At 53.1% G+C, this 15531-nt stretch overlaps 1 protein-coding gene across 1 annotated transcript in view; it reads right to left on the reverse strand.

Moving 5' to 3' along the window:
- ACOT7 (acyl-CoA thioesterase 7) overlaps positions 1 to 15531 on the reverse strand; it is a gene marked incomplete at its 5' end in the record, with an annotated part of 92957 nt that overhangs the window by 74392 nt on the left and 3034 nt on the right. Inside the window, one exon of the mRNA XM_082613821.1 lies at positions 516 to 633. Coding sequence (XP_082469947.1) covers positions 516 to 633 — 118 coding nt within the window. The remainder of the gene's footprint in view (positions 1 to 515; positions 634 to 15531) is intronic.

Raw genomic sequence — 15531 nt, forward strand, 5'->3', positions numbered from 1 at the left:
CGTCTGGGTGGCGGGAGGAGAGCCGGCACCATCACAGGAGTCTGCGCTGGCCTGTGCAGCCCGGAAGCCACCAAGGGGAGAGCCCAGACTTGCCTGTGGACCCAGGGTCAGTGGAGCAGGGGAGGGGTCCGGGTCCAGGCGGTGTGACACCCAGGATTAACTGCCACCCGTGCAGGCTCTGGGGGGGCTGGGCCCCCGGGGGCTCAGGAAGCCGACTCCCCCTGAACACAGAGGGAGGGCTGGAAAGGTGGCTCTGTCAGCTGGCAGCTCTCAGCTGAGTTTCTGGAGGTCCCCACCCCTCCTCACTGAGCCCCAAACCAACTGCCAACCCAAGGGGTCCCCAGTCCAGGGCCGGAGCTTCCCAAAACCCCCGAGGCCCGGGGACCGGGGCGGGGAAGGCTCCAGGCCTGGGCTCCACCCTAACTCCCTTCCTGACCCGACAGCAGACAGGGGTGCGGCACCGCCAGAGGGGACGCTAGGCCCCCAGGGCCCGGGCTCTTCCATGGGACGCTCACCCCGTTCTGGCTGTTGCAGTGCCGGGTGCTGATGATGGCCCCTGCCTCCTCGATCATCTTCAGGATGGTCCCTCCGTGGACGTTGCCGGCCACGTTGGCGTCATCTGGCCGCATGATCCTGGGGGGAGGGGAGAAGCAGCCGGGTGAGCCTCGGGAAGGACGTCACTCGTGAACAGCAGCAACCCCGGGGAGGGGCAGGAGGTCCTCCAAAGGGCCCGGTGGCTCCCAGAGAAGGAAAAAGAACTTCCCGCGTGTTTGCTCAGGGTGGGTGCTGATCTGACAGCCAGACAAGGGGCTGCAGGGTCGTGTTTCCACGTGTTTCCACCTTCCTGCCCTAGGGCCGCAGGTACCCGGCCTGGCAGGTACCAGGAAGGGCGGGTGGAGGGGGCTTTCCTCAAAGGCCGTGAGCGTGGCAGCAAGGCGACCCGGCTGTGGGGTGCCCAGCGCACCTGCCCCTCCTGGTTTCCAGGACTGCCAACGACCAGCAGAGCTGAATGAGCACAAGGACACAGGCTCTGACCCCTTGGAAAATGGACAAATTCCCAGGACCACCCCCTCCATCAGGAGTCCCAGGGGAGCTGGCCTCGTGCGGCCACAGATGTTCTGAGAACCGGAAACAAGTCGCAGCATCCAGACCCATCAGCAGGTGCATGCCCGCTCGCCACCTGCCCCTGGGCTCTGAGAGGGTGCCAGAGGGGCCCGATTCCCTGGGATCGAGAGCTGGGAGCTCCCCAAGGTCAGGAAGGACTGAAATGCCACCCAATTTCCCCAAGAAGAAAAACCCTGTCCTTGCCGTGGGCAGTGGGGAAGCCCCGTGAAATCCCCAGACTCCCAACAAGCCAGCCTAGTGCTCCTACCTTGGACAACCCCAGAGAGGCTGGCACTTTCCCAAACTCCAGTCTGGCTGATGAAATCTGCCTGCACCAGCCTCAGGCCCAGAGACGGGTACCAGGCAATGAGCGAGTGTGCGGTTCCTAGGTGCCCAGCATCCCTGGGCCCACCCAGCCTGTTCCAACCCACTGGCTAGCGTGGCCCCCAAGGCCGGATCCCCCACTCTGGGCCACGGAGCTCCACTGCCCTCCGGGTCTGGCTCCTTTCAGGCAGACTCAGAGATCGTTCCTGGCTCCCACTCTTACTAGCTGGGTGACCTGAGCAAAGCTGCCCAAACCCTCACTTCTCCGCTTCCTTGCCTGTAAAAGAGGAACAACAGCACCACATTTGATGGTGGGGAAGACTGAATCACTCAAGACAACGCAGATAACAAGCTCCGTGGCTGTGCCTGGCACACGGTCAGACGTAAACGTTCACCAGCACTTCCCTCTTCTCTAAGTGTCAGCCAACTGACCACAGGAAAGCTGGAGGCTCCAAGAAAGCGCCGTAGCTGCCGTTTTCTGGAGCAAATGAGCACCGACATCCTGGGGTGACTGACAGCTGTCTGTACCTGTCGCCCATCCCCAGATGTCACCCCTTCATCCTGGGGTGCGGGCATTCAGGCCCCCTGCTTCTCGCCTGCATCACTGGCTCAGGGGCAGCCGCGACGATCACCAAGCAGTGACCAGGGGAACCCCCAGAGCACAGGAAAGAAGCGTCACTTGGCTTCTCAAATTTTCATTTAAAAAGATTTTTGAATCAACTCAAAATAGATTAAAAACTTGAACACAAGACCCGAAACCATAAAACTCCTAGGAGAAAACATAGGCCTTAGCGATAATTTTTTTAGATTTGACACCAAAAACAAAGGCAACAGAAGCAAAAATAAACAAGTGAGACTACATCAAACTAAAAAGCTTCTGCACAGCAAAGGAAGCCATCAGCAAAATGAAAAGATAACCTGTGGGATGGGAGAAAACATTAATATCCAAAATACATAAAGAACTCATACAACTCATACAATAGCAAAACAAACAACCCAATTAAAAAATGGGCAGAGGATCTGAATGGACATTTTTCCAAACAGGCACATAAAAAGATACTCAACATCATTAACCATCAGGGAAATGTAAATCAAAACCACAACGAGGGGACTTCCCTGGTGGTCCAGTGGTTAAGGCTCCTCACTTCCAAAGCAGGGCGCGTGGGTTCGATCCCTGGCCAGGCAACTCAGATTCCATACACCGCGTGGTACGGCCAAAAAATAAAAACATTAAAAAAAACAAACAAACCCCAACACAATGAGATCTCACATCACACCTGTTAGAATGGCTATTATCGAAAAGACAAGAAACAAGTGCCGACAAGGATGTGGAGAAAAGGGAACCCTTGTGCGCGGCTGATGGGAGTGTAAACTGGTGCAGCCACTGTGGAAAACAGCCTGAAGGTTCCTCAAAAAATTAAGACTAGAACTATCATTTGATCCAGCAGTCCCACTTCTGGGTATTAATCTGAAGGAAATGAAATCACTCTCTTTTAGAGATACCTGCAGCCCCACGTTCCCTGTAGCATTATTTACAGTAGCCAAGACATGAAACAACCTAAGTGTCCACTGATGGATGAATGGACGAAGCAGACATGGGTGTGTGTGTGTGTGTGTGTATAATTCAGCCATAAAAAAGAAGGAAATCCTGCCATTTGCAACAACATGGATAGACCTGGAAGGCAATTAAGCCCCATGAGATAAGTCAGACAGAAGAAGACAAAAACTCCATCATTTTACTTATACGTGGAATCTAAAAAGCTCAAACTCATAGATACAGAGAACAGACTGGTGGTTGCCAGAGACCGGAGCGGTTCCGGGGGGATGGGTTAAAACAGGAAAAGGGGGTCAAAAGGTACAAACTTCCAGTTATAAAATAACTCACGGGGATGTAACGTACAGCATGGTGACTAAAGTTAACAAGACTATGTCATATATTTGAAAGTTACCAAGAGAGCAGATCTCAAAAGTTCTCATCACGAGAAAAAGAAATTATAGCGATGTGAGATGATGGGTGTTAACTGAACTTACTGCGGTGATCATTTCACCACACACACATATGCCAAGTCACCATGTTGTACAGTTTTATATGTCAATCATATATCCATAAAACTGAAAAAATAAAATAATTTAAAAATTTAAAAACTTTTTAAGTTTAAAAAATCCGAGTTTATACTAGAGTTGTGGTTTTTTTTCAGCCTGAGTGAAGAGGTAGCCAATTCAAATAACAAAACGGCTGTATCAGACTCTTTCCTTTGTATTTGTTTTCAACTTAGTAAAGACCAGACAGTGCATCTCTGCGTGCGGGAACCGGTGCCTGGTGGATGCCCAGGTGGGGTAAGGGCTGGATGGGGGTTCCAGACAGGTGAGGACCAAAACGTTTTGACACCAGGAGTACCAGAGCCTGCCTCTGGCGGAGCCTGGTTCCTTTCTGTGGGCTTGCCTTTCCCGGTCTGTAAAGTGGGGCTGCCCACGCCAGGCTGGTGCAGAGGGATGCAGGGCCAGGGGGAGAAGTGCAGAAAGAGGGCCCCAGGGGGCAGGAGGAAGTGCTTGCATCCGGCAGGGCCCTGACGAGGGAGGGACTGATAAGGAGGTGGCCTCTGAAATAGGAGAACAGGGGATGGCGCCTGCGCCACCCTGCCACACTGGGGGTCCCTGGGGACCCCACGCCATCAACATCCCAATGCCCCCGGGGTCCCTGGGCACTTAGGCGTAAATGCCAGGCGCTCCAGACTGCATACTCTCCAGCCCCCTCCCGTCCTGGTCACCCTGGGTCCTGCCCCAAGGACCGTCCTAACCCTCCAGGCCAGCTGGCCACCCAGACAGGCAGCGCAGACACAAACCTTCCCCCAGGACCTGACCCTGACTCGGCCCTGAAGTTCCTGCAGACACAGAGGGGCCAGAGCCCAGCTCACTCACCCCTTTCCTGTGGCCCCAAATCAGGACTCCTTCCCCACGGCCTCACCATGGTTCCTTCCTGGCCTCCATCCGCATGCTGAGCTGTGATCCCACACCTGCCCTCCCTCCCTCCAAAGGGCACAGGAGCTGCTGGGCAGGGTCCTCCTCAACCCACCTTCCCCAGAGCTCCCCTCACGCGTGTCGCCTCCAGGCAGGACTGGGAGGAAGGAGGGCCGCCAGGAGAACACGGGGCCCCTCTGTGGAGCTTTTGTTTTCCCACTTTTAGTAAAGACATGGGTATGAAAAGTGCTTCACTATTAAAAAAGAAGAAAAGACAGCCCAGCAGACCAAGCACGATGCCACGCGGCGCTGCCCACGGGTGTCTGAGCAGGGACGCAACGGGGCGGTACTGGGTGCGCACGCTGGCCGGCTGCGGCCGTGCAGGCGTCTGAGTCCAGGATGCCGAAGCTCTGGGTTTTCAAGAGAAGCTGGCAATCCAGAGTCTAACGTGACATCTCCTGATATTTGACTGGCCTCACCCTACTGAAATGTTTCAACCCCACGCAGGCCGGCTCGGGGGGCTGGGGGCCGGGGGGCAGAGCAGGTGGCGGGCTGACCCAGTCCAGGGGGAGACGCTGTGTGACCCATTCTCCCTCCCACCTCTCTCTGCCCCTCTGCCCATGCCAACCTGCAACTCTCTCGCTCCTCAGACCCCAGAAACTTCAGAGGAAAGTGGAAGGTCAGCCCAGGGAGCCCTTCCAGCTTCCCACCCCTCACGTCCTCTCGTCCAGCTGGTGGCACAGACACCGCCTCTGGTGAGCGGGCCCACACCCCACGCATCCTCTTCACCATCCTCCACTGCCCCCGCCCTCCCAGCAGTGGCGTCTGAATGTCACCATGTCACCCACTGCCCCTCCCCTTCTACTCCAGCTGCTCCTGTCCCAGAGCACAGGATGAGATGGCCAGGGCTGGGCCCATGGCTAACCGAAGTAGACACCACCCGGACTCCGCTCCCCTCCGGGGCAGACACAAAGCTGATGACAGGAGCGCGAAGGAAGCTGCACAGACCCGGGTCAAGGAGTCACTCCCAGAAGGGGCAGCCCCTCACCTGGACGCCTGGGAAAACTTCGCAGAGGATGTGACACCTGGGCCAAGCCCCGGAGGGGGAGCAGGGCTGAGCCAGGGACAGGGGGCAGGGGATGTTCCAGGAAGAGGGCACGTCTCAGGGGAAGGCCCCTGCGCTGGGAGAGCTCGGTGGGTCCAGAAACAGATGACAACCCCCCAACGCTGGCCAGCAGCCTGTGGGGAGACGGGGGTGAAGAGGGGAGCGGGATGATGGAGCCAGGAGCTTGTCACGAGGGCCTGGGGCTGGCTGGGGACAGCGTCTGGACTTGTCCTGGGGGACGGGGCGGCTTCGGGGAGACCGAGGCAGGGCTGGTATGTGGGGAGTCACTTGGGGACCAGGGGTGGGGGGGCTTCTTCGTCTGCCTCTTGCCTCCCAGCCCTAACCCACCGCCCACTCCACTGCCCCAAGAGTCCCTCTTCTTAAGCAGGAGTGTTCGCCCCTGCTCAGACCCTCCAGGGACCCTCCTACGGAATAAAGATTCAACATCCAACTCCCGGGACTTCCCCCGGTGATCCAGTGACTCCCAGCTTCCACCGCAGGGGGAGTGGGTTTGATCCCTGGTCAGGGAACTAAGATCCTGCATGCCCTGCGGGGTGGCCAGAAAAACAAAAGATTCAACTTCCTAGTGAGGCGTTTGAAGCCCTCAGGGATCTGGAACTTTCCTCGCCTGATCTCCCACTGTCCTGCAGGGCTCCAAGCTGCACCTGCCCAGACCAGCGCTGCTGGCCAGGCACACCCGGGCCTTCCCACTGCCCTGCCTGTGCCCACCTGTCCCTAGGGGCTCATCGATGAATGGGGAGCATGAGTGGATACAACCTCCCGGAGGGCAACCTGGTGTTACCGTTATCCGTCCAAACTCCAGATGCACAGGCTGCTCTAAGCCAGCCATTCCACTGAGAGGAATTCACCCTACAGATATTTGCACACATGATTAAACCACGTGTGTTCAAGGTTACTCACTGCAAAGCTGTTTATCATGCAAAGACTGGCCGTGTCCTAAATGTCCACCAATAAGGGACTCAGATTAATTTATATCCACACAACACAAGAGTGCACAGCCCTAAGCAAGAGGGAGGAACGGTCTAGGAGAAGCACTGTTAGATGAAAAAAGGCAAAGCGCAGAATGATGGGAACCAGGTGACTACACCTGCAGGCCCCGTGTAGACCAACCCTGGAGGGAGGCCAGGGAAACTGGAAGCTTTCACGGCCCTTGAGAGGGGAACTAGCGACTGGAGTCAGGGTGGTATGTTCTAAGGACAAAGAACAAGATAAACTCAAAGGGCCAATATTGCCGGAACAAAGAGTTACAGGACTCCCATCACTCTGTCACAATGGGACCACTGCCATGTCCCAGAGCCCTCCCAAGCAGCATGCCCTGTCCCTTTCCCATCCCATATTAGGAAAAACATTTGCCCAGTTTTCCTCCTGCTCAGCACGCTGAAAGTATACATACTCTGCCCAGTCAGCAGATGACTCGCAGGTTCCCTGGCTATAAAAACAGACAAGCGGGGCTTCCCTGGTGGCGCAGTGGTTGGGAGTTCACCTGCCGGTGCGGGGCACACGGATTCGTGCCCCGGTCCGGGAGGATCCCACATGCCGCCGAGCGGCTGGGCCCATGAGCCATGGCCGCTGAGCCTGTGCATCTGGAGCTTGTGGTCCACAATGGAAGAGGCCACAACAGTGAGAGGCCCGCGTACCGTAAAAAAAAAAAAAAAAAAAACAGACAAGCAACCCATACTCATTGTCGACTCTCCCTGGCTACCAGGAAGTCGGCCAGCTGTTCTTGCAGCAACCCTTCTCTTTAATAAACTCTGTCTTCCTTACATTCTGCCTTGTGTCTGGAAATTCTTTTCCAACCCACGCTCGGACCACGACATTGTGGTGGCCCGTACGGGGATATCTCTTGGGGGATCTCTTTCCCCACCTCCTCTCCTCATTTCTTTCTTTTTTTTTTTTTTTTTTGCAGTACACGGGCCTCTCACTGTCATGGCCTCTCCCGTTGCGGAGCACAGGCTCCGGACACGCAGGCCCAGTGGCCATGGCTCACGGGCCCAGCCGCTCCACGGCATGTGGGATCTTCCCAGACCGGGGCACGAACCCATGTCCCCCACATCGGCAGGCGGACTCTCAACCACTGCGCCACCAGGGAAGCCCCTCTCCTCATTTCTTGAGACCCTCTGGAAACAGGCAAGTTGCCGTGGAAGCAACGGAGGACTCTGGCCAGGGCCACACCCTTGTGTGTTCCGAAGGCTCCACGCTCACTTCGCCCCAGTAACTGCTGCCCAGAACGGGTGAGGGTCCCTCTGTCTTCCTCCTGACTGAGGACTAGGCCGATTGGTATCGTGCGGGCACGGGTCAGGCATTTAAAAGCCATTAGGGGACCTGCCGCTTGAAGACTCCCATGAAAGGATAAGGGAGTCATGGAATGGACCAGGCTGTTAGAGCGTCTGTCCCCAGCAAGACATCTTCCGTGCACTATGAGGCACATATTGGTTCAAGCAGAACGCTGAGCCCCCTCCCCTTGGCTGCCGCCTGCCCGGTAGGACTACGAGGCCGATTCCTCAGCCTGTCTTCTCTGTTACACTTTCACCTTTTTCTCGGTCCGGATTGACTTACAGGAGCCTAGGCGTTGCCTCTGAGCCGTCCCCGGAGTGCCTTTCACGTTTCAGGGCATCGCCAAGCGGGGGGTCACCCGGTGGGTCCCGGGAATCTCTCTGTTTTCTTTCTTGCCCTGCCCGAGTCACCAGGTGCCTTAGTCGAACGCTCAGGGGTCACCTCTCACGGTCGGACGCGACTGTTGGGAAGGTGAGCCTATTTTGTGCCTTAGTCACACGGAGAGATCACTGGGACAAAGGGGACGCCTCTCTGTCAGCCGGTGACTCTCAGAACCCCCGTTCTACGGCACACAGGCTAAGAACGGGTTCTGGTACATCTCGGGAGCCTCCCTCAGACTCACCCCGTGGTTGTATCCTTAGGAACTGGAAAATTTTGACCCTGAGAATCTCAAAAAGAAGCGGCTCATTTTCCTTTGTAATACGGCTTGGCCCCAGTATAAACTGGGGGACCGAGAACAGTGGCCTCCTAACGGCACACTAAATTATGACACGATCCTCCAACTTGATCTCTTTTGCCGGAAACAAGGAAAGGACTCAGAGGTTCCTTATGTCCAGAGCTTTATGGCCCTTAGAATCCGGAGCCGAGGGACTCGTGCCGCCATGTGTCTTCTGTCGCCACCTTATCCCCCGACCCCCTCTGCCTCCCTCTCCAGCAGATCTCCCAGGCGACCCTCTACTCGACCTTTCCTGTCCCCCACATCAACCCCCTTTGCTTCAGCCCCTGCCCCCGCCTCAACCCACAGCTCCCAACAGCTACCCCCTTATCAGGGCGAAAGCCCCCTCTTCCCTCCCCGCACAAGATCGAGGACTGCCCAACGCCAGGAAACAGATTCTAATATGCTTCCCTTAAGGGAAGTAGCAAATGGAGACATGGGCACTATTAAGAGTCCATGTTCCCTTTCCCATGTCGGACATTTCCCAAATTCAAAACAAGTTAGGTTCCTTCAGTCTGGATCCCACTACCTTTACTAAGGAATTTCAGGCCCTCACCATAGCCTCTGACCTGACCTGGCAAGACATTCATGCAGTCCTGACCGCTTGTTGTACTCATGAAGAGAAAAACAGGATATGGGCATCAGCCCAAGCTTGGGCAGATGAGGCACAGCTCTGTTTCCAAAACCTGGATGGTTGGGGACCCATCTGGGGCTGGGTAAATGACTCTCTTTGTAACTACACCCTCAATTTTAATCAGACTAGCCTGGAGTGGGATCCCTGGTCCGAGGAAAATAAACATGATGTACATGAAGGTAATTTCGCTTTGTGTTGGGGAAATTCAAGGAAAAATGTGACTAAGAAATATATTAATGAAGACCATATCCCCATAAACAGCTCGGTCCTGGGAACTAAATATGTGGGGATCGGTGTGACCACCAGACATTTACTTAGTTTAACCTCCCGGCAAGATTCTCCTCCAAAATATAATTCAGCGAATATTCAGAAATTTGTTATGCCAATCCGCCCGTCACACTCATCATCACTCAGAGCCCGGATTCTCCCCTTTATGTGTAGATGATTATTTCCTCGGAGTTTGGCCTTCCCAATATAACCCTAGGCCATGGGACCCCAGTCTCTTTCCAGAGGAAAACTCCCAAAAGGTCAGGGCCTGGCTCTGGGGACCCACAGCAGGGGTATCCTTGAGAGGCACCGGATTTTCATTTCTATGTGGTAACAGGGTCTATCTGGATCTTCCCACACTTTGGAGGGGCTCCTGCACAATTACTGCTGTGGTCCCAGAGGCGACCATTATGACTACAAAGGATTTAGCTTCCTCAGGAGGCATTCCCAGCCTTGGGTCCTTCCTCGAAAAGGCCTTAAGACCTGTCCTGGAGAGACAAAAATGAACCCCTGCTTGGTGGGGACATGCTTATGATAACCCAGTTCTTGATCAGCCTGAAATAATATGTAGCATCTTTAGAGGGCTCTCCTGGTTTGCAGGCATACCCCTTAGAGAGGAGCGTTGTCCATCTCACCATCATGGTCCAGGAACCTTGGAAGGCTACAGTAGCAGCCACTGAGGAACAGCAGTCAGGCCTAGGCTCTCTGGCTGAGGGGATTTTACAAAATAGGAGGGCCCTTAATGTTATAACAGCTGAGGTGGGGGTGTCTGTGCCCTGCTAAATGAGACATGCTGCTTCTATATTAATACCTCTGACCAGGTTGAAGAAGACCTTCAGATTCTAAAGAAAAACATCAAATTAATAGAAGATTTAAAAGAGAGAGCAGGACAGGGCCCCAAGCTGGCTTTCGAATCTCCTCTCCTCTATGGGGATCCAGATATGGACATGGCTATTGCCCTTGTTGGGACCATTAATCCTGATAGCCTTTGTTTTGTTGTTTGGCCCCTGCATTATTAACACATTATCTCAATTCATCTCCTGACAGGTTCAAAAGATTCAGTTCCAGATGGTGCTACAACAAGAGTACCAGCCAGTTGGCACACGGAATACTCTGGAACAAGCTGCCTAATCATTCTGCAGGATCTCATCTCCCTCCGTGAATATACCCTGATAGAGAGTGGGCATTGGGACCCAGGGCCCCACAATGCCCCTGTCCAGCAGAAAGTAGCCAGAGAGATTGTCACCCCCTTCTCCTTACAAAAAGAGTTCCCGAACACCTGAGAAGGAGCTAGGCAGGTATGTAGACGTGAGCAGGGTATCCAACAGGGCCAAAGAATTGGCCTGTAAATAAAGAGAGGGGGGAATGTAGTGTGCTCCAAGGACAAAGAACAAGATAAACTCAAAGGGCCAATATTGCCGGAACAAAGAGTTACAGGACTCCCATCACTCTGTCACAATGGGACCACTGCCATGTCCCAGAGCCCTCCCAAGCAGCATGCCCTGTCCCTTTCCCATCCCATATAAGGAAAGACATTTGCCCAGTTTTCCTCCCGCTCAGCACGCTGAAAGTATACATACTCTGCCCAGTTAGCAGATGACTCGCAGGTTCCCTGGCTATAAAAACAGACAAGCAACCCATACTCATTGTCGACTTTCCCTGGCTACCAGGAAGTCGGCCAGCTGTTCTTGCAGCAACACTTCTCTTTAATAAACTCTGTCTTCCTTACATTCTGCCTTGTGTCTGGAAATTCTTTTCCAACCTGCGCTCAGATCACGACACGTAAATATCTCAGCATTCCCTCGGAAAGATAAAGACTCCGTTTGAAAACAGAACCACAGGAATTCCCTGGCAGTCCAGTGGTCAGGACTCAGTGCTCTCACTGCCGGGGACCCCGGGTTCAATCCCTGGTCAGGGAACTAAGATCCCACAAGCCAGGTGGTGCGGCCAAAAAATAAAAATAAAAACAGAATCACAAAACAATTATCCCATCTAAAATACGAACTCCTTAATATAACTTTTTTCTAATTGGCTTTATTCAACAATTCGTGAATCGGACAGCATCCCATCTAGCAAGCAGAAAAGAGCTCCTCTTTTTCTTTTTTTTTAAACTAACATTTTTTAAAAAAATAAATTTATTTATTTATTTATTTTTGGCTGCATTGGGTCTTCGTTGCTGTGCACAGCTTTCTCTAGTTGTGGTGAGCGGGGGCTACTCTTCATTGTGGTGCGTGGGTTTCTCATTGCGGTGGCTTCTCTTGTTGCGGAGCACGGGCTCTAGGCGCTCGGGCTGCAGTAATGTGGCATGCGGGCTCAGTAGTTGTGGCTCGTGGGCTCTAGAGCACAGGCTCAGGAGTTGTGGTGCACGGGCTTAGTTGCTCCATGGCATGTAGGATCTTCCCGGACCAGGGTTCGAACCCGTGTCTCCCGCTTTGGCAGGCGGATTCTTGACCACTGTGCCCCCAGGGAAGTCCCCAGGAAGGCACTTTTTGAGGTGATGGAAAAGTTCTATGTTACAACTGTGATCATTACACAGGTGTACACATTTGTCGAAAGTGAACCATACATTAAAAATAGGTGCATTTGGGCTTCCCTGGTGGCGCAGTGGTTGAGAGTCCGCCTGCTGATGCAGGGGACGCGGGTTCGTGCCCCGGTCCGGGAGGATCCCACGTCGCGGAGCAGCTGGGCCCATGAGCCATGGCCGCTGAGCCTGCGCATCCGGGGCCTGTGCTCCACAACGGGAGGGACCACGGCAGTGAGAGGCTCGCGTACCGCAAAAAAAAAAAAAAAGAAAAGGGTGCATTTTATGGCACATACATTATACCTCAGTAAAGTTTGTTTTTTTAAAAAAGCATAACTACAATACAATTACCTCACCTTAAAAAAAAGCGGGGGGTGGGGTGGGGAATTCCCTGGCAGTCCAGTGGTTAGGACTTCTCGCTTCCACTGCAGGGGGCTCGGGTTCGATACCTAGAACCCTGGTCGGGGAACTAGTGAGGCAGGAGATAGATGGGCTCCAGGCTAGGCATTTACAACTGGCCTCCTGTTCACATTTCTTGGGGCAGGAAAAGGTGGGCTTCAGGCTGGACACTTACAACTAGCCTCCTGTTTGCATTTCCTGAGACAGGAGATAGGTGGGCTCCAGGTTAGATATTTATGACCAGCCTCCTGTCTGCCCTTCGAGATAGAAATAACAAGAGGAACAGGGTAAATAGCTGGACTTTGTCTCCTGTGGACACTTTAAGATAACAGTCACGGCAGGAACAGAGAGGGGCTAAACCTTGCTTGAGGAAAAGATCAAGAGGTCTTATATTTCCCATCCTTGGGGCAAGGGAGACATTGCACCTGTGCAGAAAGGCTCCTTGGGGGTCAAAAGTCACCCAGAATAGGTGATGCCAAGGCCCCCCATAGGCCTCTGGGCCGGAATCCATCTTGGAAAAAAGTTGTGCACACAGGCTGGGGAGGGTCCTAGGGCAGGTCAGGTGTGGAAAAAGAAACCAGATAATTGGCCAAAGGTAAACAAAGACCCAGAAGAACTGCCCCATATAAATGACTTGGCCACCTCTTCACTGTTCCTCCTCACTGGGGGGGACGCCCACGCCCTTTCTCCCCGGGTGTGCATCTCTGCCCTGCTTCCGTCTTAACTAAACTGTTTCTCTGTGAGCTCTCCCACGTGCTGTGTTATGTCTCTAATGATAAACTTTGTACCTGTTTTTACACTTTTTTGCCTCCTTGAGAAATGCATTTTTCAATGGGGGTAAGAGCCAGGGGAACTTTGCTTCTAGACTCTAGCCCCTGGTGAACTAGTGGCTAGGATTCCTGGGTTTCATCCAGGCTGCCCAGGTTCAATTCCTGGGCGGGGAACTAAGATCTCGCTTCAGGCCACCACTCACTGCTGCTGCTTCTCCGAGATCACTAGGGTCCTGCAGGCCTCGTGGCAGGGCCAAAAAAACCACCAGAAATTCCTTAGTATCCCTAACTGTCAAGGGACTATTCACGTTTCCCCAAGTATCTCATAGATGTTTTAAAATCTGCATTTTGGGGACTTCCCTGGTGGCTCAGTGGATGGGACTCCACACTCCCAGTGCAGGGGACCCGGGTTCAATCCCTTGTCAGGGAACTAGATCCCACATGCGTGCTGCCACTGAGAGTTCGCGTGCCACAACTGGGGAGCCCGCCTGCCGCAACTAAGGAGCCCGTGAGCCACAAGTAAGGAGCCTGCCATCCACAACTAAGACCCAGTGCAACCAAATAAATAAATAATTTTCTTTTTTTTTAAATCTGCATGTTGTTGACTTTTCTACTGAAGCATAACTTGCGTGCAGCAAATCAGTATTTATAATAAGCTTCCTCAGTTATTCAGATGTAGGTAGCCCACAGGCGGGGTGACCATATAATTTACCCTCCTCAGGATACCCCCGAGAGTGAGAGAAAGTGGACCGGGAGGCACAGGGCATAGTCACCCCAGGCTGGGCCCCACCCAGAGAAGCGCCACCCACAGGGGGAAGCAACTCCTGGCCTGACTGAAACCAGGGAGCTGGGAAGCAGTGGTGCCAAGGCGAGGGCGATGCCACCTGGCCCACTGACAGGGAGGCTGGATGGTGGGTGAGCACAGCCTGGCCCACCACAGGCTCCCTGGGCTGCAAAGACTGCATCTTCACCCACAGCTCCTGCATCCCCACAGGAAGGGAGCCAGGACTGTGCATCGCATTATGGAATGTACCAGAATACTAACTCCAAGTGCGGTTTCTGTAACTCAGATTCTATGTTTTCACTGACTTCCCTGTAAACCCAAAGACAAAGCCCCAAAGAGAAAAAATTCCAAACGGGCATACCTCGAAGATAAAGCAAGTCACGTGACTATTCTGGCTTCCCAGTGCATATAAAAGTTATGTTTACGCTATCAAATGTGTAGTAATTTAAAAAACACTTTATTTTATATCTATGACATGAGGAATATAACCAATATTTTCTAATAACTATAAATGGAGTATAACCTTTAAAAATTGGGAATCACTGTACTTATGTAATACTGTACAGCAACTATACGTCAATAAAAAAAATTTTTAGTTAAAAAAACTTTATCGCCAAAACATGCTAACCATCACCTGACAACACAAAGTTGCCACAAACCTTCAATTTGTTAAAAAAAAAAAACAAAACACAGCGATATATTCAAAGTGCAATAAAGTGAGACGCAGTAAAACGAGGGTGTGCTTGTACAAAAATTCAAGTCCATTCCACTAATCTTTATTGGCACATCTACCAGATGCCAGGCACTTTGCTGGGCATTCATGGTACAGCAGTGAACAAAGCAATCCCTGAGCTGAAGACACTTCCTAGTGGATTTACACCTACAAGCAGGGCAAGCGAAAGGAAACTCTGTGGACCTCACACATCTACCTACAAAGGACTCCAGGGCATCTGCCCTGGGCCACGTACCTGCCAAGGTCCCCCTCCCTTAGCTCTGTTGTTGGGAGAGCTGCCTACAGTCCCCAGAAAGCTTCCAAGCTTCCCTTAGGAAACCCTGCCCCTCAGAGGCCTACCAGGAGTTCTGGTTTTTAAATTCCTCTACTTATTGCACTGTCCCATGAAGTAGCCACCAGCCACAGGAGGCCAGCCCGCATACATTTAAATAAATTTAAATGAATGCAATTAAAAATTCAGTTCCTCCATGTCTGACTGCATTTCAGGCACTCATTGGCCACTGGCGGCTAGTGCCGAGCGTACTGGACAGCGCAGACGTGGAGCATCTCCACCACCGCAGAAAGTTCTAGTGGACGTTGTACTCTCCACCAACCTGGTATGGGACATGTCCTTCAACTTCACCGCGACCAGCACCCAGGGGCTCCTACTAGGGGCCCGCACTGATACCATGATCCAGCCTCACAACCAGATGTGAACGTGAGGCTGAGCAGTGGAAAAGCACGACAATGGAACACCGGCCAGGGAACAACCCACCAGCTGCCTTCGCTCCCTTGGCTGTCAGGGTCCGAGGCCACCCTAGGCCAAGTCTTTACCCTCTGAGAGCCTCATTTTCCCCCATCGGTAAAATAACGGAGTTGGGCTAGGGGCTCCTAGGGTCATTCTGATTCTGACATTCTAGAACTCTGAGTCCAACAAGGAAAA

Source organism: Mesoplodon mirus (genome assembly GCF_964341445.2).
Source record: "Mesoplodon mirus genome assembly, chromosome: 3".
Lineage (NCBI taxonomy): Eukaryota > Metazoa > Chordata > Mammalia > Artiodactyla > Ziphiidae > Mesoplodon > Mesoplodon mirus.